General features: G+C 41.1%; 1 protein-coding gene across 1 annotated transcript in view; it reads left to right on the top strand.

Annotated features, from left to right (window-relative positions):
• The window catches only part of CHAT (choline O-acetyltransferase), a 103,729-nt gene that overhangs the window by 65,567 nt on the left and 25,882 nt on the right, over positions 1–12,280 (top strand). Inside the window, exon 7 of the mRNA XM_018558410.1 lies at positions 6,485–6,654. Within this exon, the coding sequence (XP_018413912.1) occupies positions 6,485–6,654 (170 nt within the window). The remainder of the gene's footprint in view (positions 1–6,484; positions 6,655–12,280) is intronic.

Genomic DNA, 12,280 nt, shown 5'->3' with positions numbered 1-12,280 from the left:
GGTATGGGGGGGGGGGGGGGGGGGGGGGGGGTAAAGTGTTAATGACGCGTTTGAGGGGTCAGGTCTTAGGGTTAAGGGGTAGGCATTACGTTTTTCGTGGGAAAGAAAAATCATTGCAGAATATGTGCATTTTCCAACAAGTGTCCTATCCTACAGCTTTGCACCCTCCAGAGCCTAATTATACTATGTAATGTACACCTAGTTTGTGCTTTTATCTAGTCACCTGACGAGATAGCTGCAGCCTTCGCAGGTCCACATCATTGATTATATAGCTGTTTTAAAGCAATAGTCTATATCTACTAGTTGTGTATGAGCAGCTTTGATCCGTATCAATGAATAGGGACATCTTCTGAAACCAGAGTTGCTCAAAAAATGGACTCATTCATATCTATATACAACCAGTAATGAGTGTTCCTACAAAGTCTACACAAAACCATGGCCCAGGAGAGGCTGCAGCTATCGCATCTAGCCATGTTTGCCTCTGTGTTCTGTATTGGGTATTATAACCAGGCTTAGGCAGGGGACAGCACAGCAGAATAGTGCATTTTCTTGGAACCCATACTCTTCAAATACTTCTTTTAAGGGTTAGGTAGAGGCAGTTAAAGTGTTAGGAGGATAGTTAAATGTCAGCTATACTTTACAAATTAGGAACACTAAAAGCATATAGCGAAAACTTTTTAAAAAAATTAGCGTATGAAAGGGTTAAAAAACCCTGGCAATTTATTTTTTGCTGTTTGTGTACCATTGGGGACATTTGCCTTTAGTTCCTGTTCCAGAGAAGCAACATAAGGTTGGAGGAAATCTCCCATAGTGAGGGGTATAGACAGTTGTGCCTGGAACAAGTGTCCACAATAGATTATTTCACCTTAGCCTTTGTTTTGAAGACAATTCTAACGTTGTGGTATTCCTCTCAGTTTGAGGAGGAATCTAGCCAGTGGGGGCACAGACAGCAACAAAATCTTAACAGAGAAGAACACTTTCAGACACCACCCTAAACTAAAAAAAAAGTGTTGCCTAGAGATCTAGAGAGCTTCAAAATGAGAGCTTCAAAATGGATCCATGATGTTATATGTATTATTCCTTCATGACCCATGACGGAATAATCCTGTCATGAATCCTCAAGGGGTTAAACAAAAGCCGCCAGGACTCTGTTCAGTTTTGTAGACCCAGCGGCCGGCTTTACAGTAGAAGCAATTCTGGCCACTCAGCTGCTGCCAGATCGCTTTTACGATGCGGTAAAGTGGCCGTCCAATACCCACCCCACCCGACCCTCCCCTATGTGATAGCTTGTAAGCCCCCCTATGTGATAGCAATTAAAGTAAAAAAAAATTGTAAAAATAATAATCAATTAAATGTAAAAATAATGAAAACATTTTTAAAGTCCCCCACGAGCATGCGCGTAGTCACGTAAACGCTTGTCGCGTGCGCCTACGCACGAAAACAACGACTGTGCTACACATGTTGAGTATCGCTGCTTACGCCAGAGTGAGAGCAATAATTCTAGGGCCAATCTTTAAGTGTATCTCTAAACTGATGACCTGTAGGGGCTTTTAAAACGTCGTGTATGGACTTTTTAGGGTACTGACGCACACTATTTTAGGGTCACGGACGCACACTATTTTTAACCTGGGCATGTTGGGTATCTATTTACTCATTGCAACCTCATCTTTTATATTTTACAAAAAATTTAAGTGCATTTTTCACAACATTTTTGGGGTTGATAATAAGCTGTGCTAATGTCGTGCAACATAACGACATTTGCAACTGCCACCATAGTATTCTATAGGGTCTTGGCTTTCAGAAAATATTTAATGTTTGGGGGCTTCAAGTAATTTTCAGGCCTAAAATGTGGATTATAACATGTAAACAAAAATGAAAAAAAGGCATTTGTCCTTAAGGGGTTAACTGCGGATGATCTCTAAATCACCTGAGGATTGCATGGTATGTGAAAAATGTAGCCAGTCCCAAAGATACACTATATTGCCAAAAGTATTGGGACACCCCTCCAATCATTAAGGTGTTTCAATCACCTCCATGGCCACAGATGTATAAAATCAAGCACCTAGGCATGCAGACTGCTTCTACAAACATTTGTGAAAGAATGGGTCGCTCTCAAGAGCACAGTGAATTCAAGCGTGGTACCGTGCAATAAGTCCATCCATGAAATTTCCTTGCTACTAAATATTCCATTGACAACTGTTAGTGGTATTATAACAAAGTGGAAGCAACTGGGAACAACAGCAACTCAGCCACGAAGTGGTAGGCCACGTAAAATACCAGAGCAGGGTCAGCGCAAGCTGAAGCGCACAGTGCGCAGAAGTCGCCAGCTGTCTGCAGAGTCAATAGCTACAGACCTCCAAACTTTGTGTGGCCTTCAGATTGGCACAACAACAGTGCATAGAGAGCTTCATGGAATGGGTTTCCATGACCGAGCAACTGCATCCAAGCCTTACATCACCAAGTGCAATGCAAAGCGTCGGATGCAGTGGTGTAAAGCATGCCACCACTGGACTCTAGAGAAGTGGAGACGTATTCTCTGGAGTGATGAATCACACTTCTCTGTCTGGCAATCCGATGGATGTGCCTGGGTTTGGTGGTTGCCAGGAGAACGGTACTTGCCTGACTGCATTGTGCCAAGTATAAAGTTTGGTGGAGGGGGGTTATGGTGTGGGGTTGCTTTTCAGGGTTGCTTTTTACATAGTTACATAGTATTTGAGGTTGAATAAAGACATTAGTCCATCAAGTCCAACCTATTAGGATCTCCTTCTAGGAGTACCTGTACCCCTGAATATTACCTGTACCCCTGTATATTACCTGTACCCCTGTATATTACAGTCCCTAAGTGGATTGGCCCCTTAGTTCCAGTGAAGGGAACTCTTAGGGCATCAGCATACCAAGACATTTTGGACAATTTCATACTCCCAACCTTGTGGAAACAGTTTGGGGATGGCCCCTTCCTGTTCCACTGTTCCAACATGGTCCATAAAGACATGGATGAGCGAGTTTGAGGTGGAGGAACTTGACTGGCCTGCACAGAGTCCTAACCTCAACCTGTCACAAGGGGGGTGCGGCCCGCACCCAGGTGCCACCATTGGAGGGGTGACAGCAAAATGACTAGCAGTCATTTTGCTGTCACCCCCAATGAAAAGTCGGGCACTCGGTCATGGACCAAGAGCCCACAGTGTCAGGATAGAGGGGACCCGGTGGCATACCTCATACTGCCGGGTGAACGTCCCCCTCCTCTCTCTACCGGCGTCCAACCTCAAGATGGCTGCCGACAGGCGTCATTAATGCACGATGATGTCACGGTGGGGTGTCACCCGGTCTCCGCTCCGGGTGACACCCTAGCCCCGGGACGGCCCTGCTCGATAGAACACCTTTGGCATCAATTAGAGCGGAGAGCCTCAGTAGTTCAGGAATATTCTGACACACAAATTGCTCTCAGATCCAACAATACCCAATACAAATACTCCTTATTTGTATATGGAACTCTTGATATTTGGTTTAAAAATATAATATATATTAATTACAAAATACTAAGCATTTGTAATAACCCAGTTAGTTACAGCAAATTGAATCTAATAATAAGTTTGTGGATTGATGCAAAAACAAAGCAAAACTGAACTAGAGCAATAATTTATTAACTGATCAATACTATATTTGTCTGGTGAATTTGCTAACTGATCAATACTATATCTGTTGAGCATGCTAGCCTAATGATCTAATAATTCCAGTCTGCAAAAGTACCTAACAGCAGATGAAGCAGTAAATGAAAAACTGCACCAATGTTATGGGTAATAATGCAAGATATTTATGACTGTTTAAGATGAAACTGTGCTAGATATCATAAGAGAAAATGTATTGTAATAAATACATATTTTGTGTATTTTTCCTTTTTAATAATTGTCAGGCAAATGGCTAATGTAAACAACTACCCTATTATAGGAACATAAAAGAGTGATGGCAAAAAGCACCACATAGACCATCGAGTCTGCCCTTTTTTGTTTATCCCTATCATGTTTAAATTCACTTACAGGGTTATTAACTAAAAGGTGAAGAGTTTGGAGAAGGCAGAAGAAGTGAACAATCTAGGACAACACAGCTGAACTGGAAAGTGAGCTGAATTGGAGAATTGTTCCAAATCAGCTATGTTGTCCTAGATTGTTCACTTCTCCTGCCTTCTCCAAACACTTTACCTTTTACTGAATAACCCTGTTAGTGTTGACTGACCCACTGACAGTGGCGTAACAATCGCCATAGCGACCCAGGCGGACACTATGGGGCCCGGACACAGGGGGGCCCGGCCAGGGCCGCCTGGGTCGCTATGGCATGTAGGGGTGCTGGCTGTCATTTCCCCTCACAGCCACTGCGGAGCTGTGTCAGTGACAGCCAGCCGCTAACTGCAAATCTAAATTATACTACTAGACACCACACATCAATGTTGGAAGGTTATGGACAGCTCTAAAGTGAGTTTGAGCACCACTTGATGTCGTCATTGAAGTAAACCTTGTCACACAGAAATAGGACTCTGCCATTACTAAGTTCCCCTATGTTTCATGCTAGGAAATGCACTATGTACTACCCTTTGCAGTAGACATGCATAAATGCTTAAAGTAACACAAAACTCAGGCATTACATTTTAAAGTGAGCTTGGATCGGTGGCTACTTTATAACACACAGGAACCATGGGGAACAAAAGTAGCCAGCATGAATTCAGAGATGATTTGAGGATCTACAGCTGAGTGATACACAAATAAACTGCATTTGTGGTAATAGTTGAGGTACTTGTGGCACTAAACTCAGGAGTTAAAAATGCATTCTTTAACCGCCTCCCGGATGTGACCGGCCTGTTGGCCCTGCCCAAATTTAGTGGGAAAGTCATAGGAGCAAAGCTACATTTTAGACAACAAAATCCTAATTAACAAGAATGTAACTACAGGTGAGTATAATTATTCATTAAACAGGTGTCGTGTCCATTATAAAAGGGCGTTACTTAACCAATTCACATTTCATGCTGCCAGCAATGGCACCACATGGAAGAGAAATGTCACAAGGCCTGAGAAAATCACCATGCAAGTTCACTGCAGTTAGCTAAAGAAGTAGAAAGTCAAACTGGGGTGATTGTTTCCCGTGACACAATACAGCGTACACTGAAGAGGAATGGCATGCATGGGTGTCGTCCATGAAGGAAGCCTCTCCTAAAACCCATGCTGAAAAAGAAGACTACTGGGACTCTGTACTCTGGAGTGATGAGAGATCAATGTTTTTGGAACTGATGCCTTCAAACCTGTATGGCATTGCAAAGGTGAGGAGTACAAAGAAAAATGCATGGTGTCTACAGTGAAACATGGTGGTGGCAGTTTTCTTCTGTGGGGCTGCATGAGTGCTGCTGGCGTCGGGGAGCTGCATTTCATTGATGGTATCATGAATTCACAGATGTACTGCTCTATATTGAAAGAGAAGATGCTGCCATCACTCGGTGTCCTTGGTCGTTGTCACTTTTCCAACATGACAATGATCCAAAACACATCTAAGGCCACTGTTGCTTTTCTGGAGAAAAATAGGGTGAAAGTGATTCAGTGGCCAAGTATGTCTCCTGATCTGAACCCAATCGAACACCTATGGGGTATTCTGAAGAGACAAGTTGGACATCACTCTCCATCTAGCATCCAGGCTCTAAAAGAGGTCATTCATGAAGAATGGAAAAAGATAGATGTTGCAGTATGCATCCAACTTGTTCATTCAATGCCTAGAAGACTTGGTGCTGTCCTTGCAAATCATAGAGGTCACACAATATACTAGGTGTAGTAGTTTTTGTTGTGGGGTGTATTCATTTTTGATTCACCTAATTTGAGTAAAACTGAAGATTCTGTAATCTAAGTTATATTATTAACCTTAATTCATGTAATGAGCTAAACAAATGTTCTATAAAACTCGGTTTTGTCAAAATTTTGGAAATTGTTCTTGTGTTCACTGAGATGATTAAAATCTTACTGTTCAAAGGGGTGTACTCATTTATGCTGAGCAATGTATATCCGCATCTAATGATTTCCAATGGATCTATTCACACATTCTCTGTTTAGATGCTCATATTTAAAGTCAGTTTAACTGTGTTTAGAAAAAATAAAAGTCAGGTGCGTCCAGGTATCAAATTTAACTTCTAAACACACCAAAATGCATGTAAACGAATGCAAATGCGATTTAATGCTAAGCTTTGGTAGCAAATGCATCTAACCGCATATGCATGTAAACGTACATAAACGCGTGCCATTTAACACATCTAAAAGCATAAAAACAGCATCTAGCCTGACAGATTTTTCTCTGCATATGGAGCACAAAAACACAAGTGGCAGTGTGAATGTAGCCTTGGAAAAGAGAAATATTAAATATCCTTAATAATGCATGATATTATGTTGATTTCTTCAAGTGCTGACTTCATGCTCTGCCACATTTTAACGCTCAATATTTCACCTACATTTCACAGACTCTACAAACCGGGACTCTCTTGATATGATAGAAAGATGTATGTGTCTAGTGTGCTTAGACGCACCAACAGGTGTAGAGCTGAATGAAACCAATAGAGCTCTTCAACTTCTTCATGGTGGAGGTTACAACAAAAACGGAGGAAATCGATGGTATGATAAGCCTATGCAGGTAAATGTTTCCCATATTCATTGTTGCTGGAAGCAGGCCATGGGGTATTAAAGAAAAAAGAGAAACACATTTCTTCTTGGAATATAAACAACACTAAGCTATTTGAATCTAGGGGGAAAGTCATGATCAGTATTCATCAGTTTATGACCGACTTCATGGTGACAAGCCCTTTCTACTATGTCATTTGAACTTGTTTCACATGTTTATACCAACGCCTGCAGAAACAACAGAGATGAAGCAGCAATAGAAAGTTTGCTTTAAAGTGTATTTCCACTTTTGCAGTCACATTTCAGAAAAAAACCCTCTATATGTTTGTTATGTGTTCCCATTCACACAGCATCCTTAAAAATAATGCTTTAAAAAATATTTCTTACCTTCTACAAGTTTTATTGCAGCAAGCAAAATGGCTAAATCCACGTTTTTCAGAACTCCTTCACAGTGACCTGTCCTTATAGAAAGACTGAGGGCAGAAATTTATTTGTTTCTCTCATTTAATTTCAATGCAAAAGCCAGGCTTTTAATCCTTGACGCCTTTGTTAGGACATGCAGTGTTCAAATCGACTTTACAAATATAATGAAATCACACAGTACAGACAGGGTTAACACAAACCACTCACCACCCCTCCTAACAGGAGAAGCCAAGTAGAAATGTTAGCAAGTAAAAAGCAATTTAACCTGCAAATAATCATGTTTTCATGTTTTTATTTTTACACTGTGAATGGAAACATGTAACAAATATAAAATAGGTGTCAATCCAATTTCGCTGCAAAAGTGGAAATATGCTTTAAAGTCTATCTTTGGGTAATCCACAAAACTTACCTTTCAGTGGGGGTACCTCCCCCCCTCCCACTGCAAGGGTTAAAGCCTATTTTCAGGTTAAAAAAAAGGACCCTTGCACTGGGTCCTAATATAAGCCTCTTCATTGCAAAGATTACTTGCTTGTTTACATCTAGCAGTATGGTGTAAAGAACTTTTACCTACCTGAATCCAATCCAAGAACTGCGCCCGTAGCCTCTTCCCCCCTCTGCGCCAGTGGTCAGAGGACTGCTGACATCATCATGTCCAATGCAGGGCCCATAGGATGTGTGTGAGGATGGCCAAGTTCTTAGAACCAAATATGCCATGTCTCTCTCAAGTAAGAAACTCCATCTGCGCTAGGAGGTAATTCATATCTGGCATCCATTGGTGTCTCACCCAGTTTACCCCTTTGATGAAAATGAACAGTCTTTCCCAAGGGTGATGTTTTATGTTGCCAGAGGTTACCAGCTTGGAGTGCACATCCAACTCATCCCCACTTTTAGGATCTGTCTGCCTAATGTGAAAATGTATCTTTACAGGCAAGGCTTTCTCCATAATGTGAGTAGTGATGGGCTCAGGCGTGTTCGCAGCTCCACGTGCCGAGCCCGCCAGCAAGCTGGCAGCGCCAATTACAGGTACTGAGACATTTCCCGATCTCTGGAGCTGCGGACCAGGATAATGTCTCGGTACCTGTGATCAGCTTTCTGGCGGGCTCGGCACGTGAAACTGCGAACACGCCCAAGCCCATCACTAAATGTGAGCAAGCTTATGCAACTCTGAATCCAACTACTTGCTTTGTAAGGTGGAACAAATCATACACCTGGAACCTCGCCAGCTTTCCAGGGTTATATTCCAATGTGAACACATGCTGGGGATGGTTATGGTAACCCCAAGCCTGGCTAAGATTTCTTGTTTGAATTAAAGGATACAGCTTGGCATCCTTAAGTACAAGTCAAAGTAGGCCTTTATGGGCTCCCCTGTTAAAAAGAGTGCTAGCACATCATCCCACTACTCGTTGGGTAGCTTCTCACATTCAGTGACTCTCTCAAAGATGCTGAGGTGGGTTTAAACATTATCCTCCAAGAACAATTTCGGAAAGCACTCTGCACAAGTTGTCGCACCCTGTGCCACCATCTGCCAGGATCTGTATCTATGGCTATAGAGACAGGTTCACTTGCTGTTATCCCTCTAAGCAGGCCTGGTTGGCTACAGTCAGCTGTTACATCTATTGGGTGGTTTCATCTGTCGGGGGGTCACCTCTTGCGGTATTTGTCTCCTGATGGACAACATTCCACTGTTGCTGATGAGTGTGTGCCAATATAAGCCTTTTTACAAGCTCCCCCATTTTCTTTTTGAAAATAAATGTCTGTTTGTTTAAGGAGCTGTCCATATCCTCCCCAAGTTTTATGAGGGACAAGTTCAATTGGCATTAAGAACACAATCACCATATACCTTAGTATTGTGGGATTTTATGAGGCATCAGACTTCAATTCTGCCTCCCGCTGTCATATGTACACTATAGAGATAGTGTTCATATCTTTAAACCCATAAATACTTATTTTTGCTTTTGTATAATGCAGTCCATTCATGTGGATATAATATTTATAGATCATTTCTCCACTGTGGCATGCGTTGATTGGCTCTAGACGCATTTTGATGATATGTTTCCTCAGGGAATAGGAGGCGATGTGTCTATTGCAAACACATAATCAGTTTCTTATATTATCATTCATCAATTACAATCAATCAGCATCACAGTTTTTTTGTATATCTAAACACATCAAGTGTACACAAGTTCTGTGGAGTAATGGTATTAACAGCAAACCATGCACAAGACATGGACACCTTGTCCTGCAATTTTATTTACCAAACAAACACAGTTTCAATGCAGAAGGGCTTTTTACATCAAGTGCATATCATAAAACAAACAAGACATATGCTCATCTGAGCTACTTATTAAACTAGGGATGCACCGGTACTGATACTGGTTTCAGTGCCAATACTGAGCATTTTGGGGAGTGCTCATACTTGCCCAAATGCTCCGATTCTTACCCAGATAGTGGAACTGCCAGTCAGAGGGACATTCTCTCTGACCAGCAGTGCCACAAGAGAGCATGGAGTCGGCTTCCTGACCAATCAGGAAGCCGAGCAGCAAGTCATGACCCGGCCTCCTGATTGGCTAGGAAGGTGGTTTCACGCTGCCTAGCGATACTGTGAGGCAGCCTGGCCTCCTAAACAGTCAGGAAGCTGGGTGGCAGGTCATGCCCCACCTCCATGATTGGCTAGGAAGGTTAAGTCAGGAAGCTAGGCTGCCTCACAGTGTTGCGAGGGAGCATAAAGTCAGTGTTCTGTTGACAGAACACCGGCTTCCCAGGCAATCAGAAAGCTGGGCGGCAGGTCATGACCCACCGCCCGGCTTACTGATTGGCCGGAAAGCAACGCTACCTCGGTATGCCGTTATTGGTACTCGTAAAAAATATCAGTACTCGTACACAATACCAAAACTAAACTCAGATCAAAGTGCCCCTTATGGGTTTCCCAAAACAAACATGCCGCTCTTGTATCTTTTAAGTGTTCTGTCAGCAGACATCTTTTTCTCACAACAGCTAGTTTCCACAGCAGAGAGTGACAGTGACTGAGCATCAGTCAGGTCATAACTAAAAAGGCCTATGTACAGCTGAGAATATATAATGAGGTCTGGCTACCAGTTAAGATGTGGACCTAGGAATGTATACTTTTTCCACCCAAAGCTCTAGTCTTGTTTAAGCTTTTAAAGGGGTCATCTAGGGCACATCTTGGTTGTTAAAGGGTTAATGTTGTTGCCTGGTCTGATGTCTGCCATTCAGTAAACATGCACAAAACAGATGCAGAAGTATTATACAACGCATACAACCGAATGATCCATACTGAAGGGATTTGTGAACTAAAAAGCATGCAATCCATCTGTTTCCAAATACAAAATAAAATAATCATCTTTATCCCCTTAGACCTTTTTCTTGAGTGCTCTCCAATATAGCTTAGTTAATTAGTGATTAAGACATGCTGCAATTCATGTTCCAACCAAACCATCTTGTTTCTTCATTCAAAAATGAAGTGAATTATACAACCTTATGCAGAGCAATCTGTACAGAGACCGTTAACATCCATGTACTAATTCCAGCCATAACGTTTCCTTTTTTTTTTTAGTTTTTGATAAAGTGAATAAGATTCTGAGCCTCTCTCAAGCTTTTAATGCTGTCCTCATTTGGGAGATTTTCTTTCCCTGTCCCTGTGATGCCCATACAAAAAATGGGGGGTTTGGGCATTGCCAACACAGGCAGATAGATATAGACCGCAATAACACCATCACCAGAAGTGCTACCTTTAACCTCACTGCTAAAAAATGTGATTTTGTCTGTGTACCCCTTGAAGAGATTTTCTATTACTTGTTGTTATAACAGGAGGTGAGGGGGAAATCCCCCAACAGGGACAGAGAGTAATAAAACCTAACAAACCCTTCCCTACTCTAACCAAAATAACATTAAGCATTTCGGCAGGAGTTAAATTTCTTGTCACAAAATTGCCTACAAGATTATTCGCTGATGCACCATCCATTTATTGACTTTTAGATGCAGTGTATACATACCCAACAGAAATATGTAGGAAAGTAGACAGAAATGAGGTGTTTGTACTCAATTATTATTTAGTAACCACTGGACTCTCTTAACCACTTCAGTTTTTGCATCTGTACTATAATTTATCACTGAACAAACAGACCCATAGCAGAACAACAATGGACCATAGTAAATTTTCAATTTCTGCTATGGGCCTGTTTATTCAGTGATAACTTAGTAATTTCTTAAGATAACAAAGTAAAACATGTATGTTTTTTAATTTAGAATAAACAAGGCTTTCTTTCAAGAATATTGCTTTCCAAGCATATTTTTAACCCAATCCACAGACAAAATAAGAAAAAAACACTACCTTGATCAGTGTAGGTTAAATGTGTGTTGTAAAGTAGCCACCGCTCCAAGCTCACTCCCATGATGAACTACAATCTCAATACAAATGAATAAACTAAACTTGAGATGTAGTCTTTCATGGGAGTGAGCTTGGACCGAAGGCTACTTTACAACACACACAGGGACCATGGGAACAAAAGTAGCCACCCTCCAGAAGGAAGGACAGTGTCAGCACCAATTCAGAGATGGTTTGAGGATCTACAGCTGAGTTATGCACAAATAAGTTAAATTTTTGTTAATAGTTAAGACATTTGAATGCATTTTTAAGAATTAACTTTAGTTGAGTTAATTGTCACCTTAAAAAGAATAGTGTTACTTTAGATAAAAAGCAAACATTTTATTCTACAGCTTTCCCATGTTTATGGTGACACTACAATTGTGATTCTGGTACAAAGCATTGCAAAGTTATTTGCAAATTAAATAAAGGATTTTTTTAAAAATTGTGTGCACTTTTTTATAACACTAAGAAAAACGATGAACAAATCAAACAAAAACAAAAAATCAGAATAATGTATGTTTATTGTTCTTGTGAAATAACTTTACAAGCTCTAATTACAGAATAGGGACCTAAGGTGGTTTATTAAAAAAAAAGGTTCAGGACAGAACATTTTGACTTGAACTATGGCCAAGTAAACTGGACATCAGGGTCTATAGGTCTTGAATTCTGAAAACAGTGATGTACCACACACTCAGTTTAAAGGCTTCCATATAGCCTATGTCAGAGATAAGTAAATCGAACCAAAAAGCCTGAGATTCAACTAAAATTGGCTGAATTTGTGTTTCCTATACATATTCCTGCACATCAATGGATATTTTGTCAATGTGCT

Source organism: Nanorana parkeri, unplaced genomic scaffold, assembly GCF_000935625.1.
Source record: "Nanorana parkeri isolate BGI_ZX_2015 unplaced genomic scaffold, ASM93562v1 scaffold338, whole genome shotgun sequence".
Lineage (NCBI taxonomy): Eukaryota > Metazoa > Chordata > Amphibia > Anura > Dicroglossidae > Nanorana > Nanorana parkeri.
The sequence above is the reverse complement of the archived record's forward strand: the minus strand, read 5'-3'. Positions and strand labels throughout refer to the sequence as shown.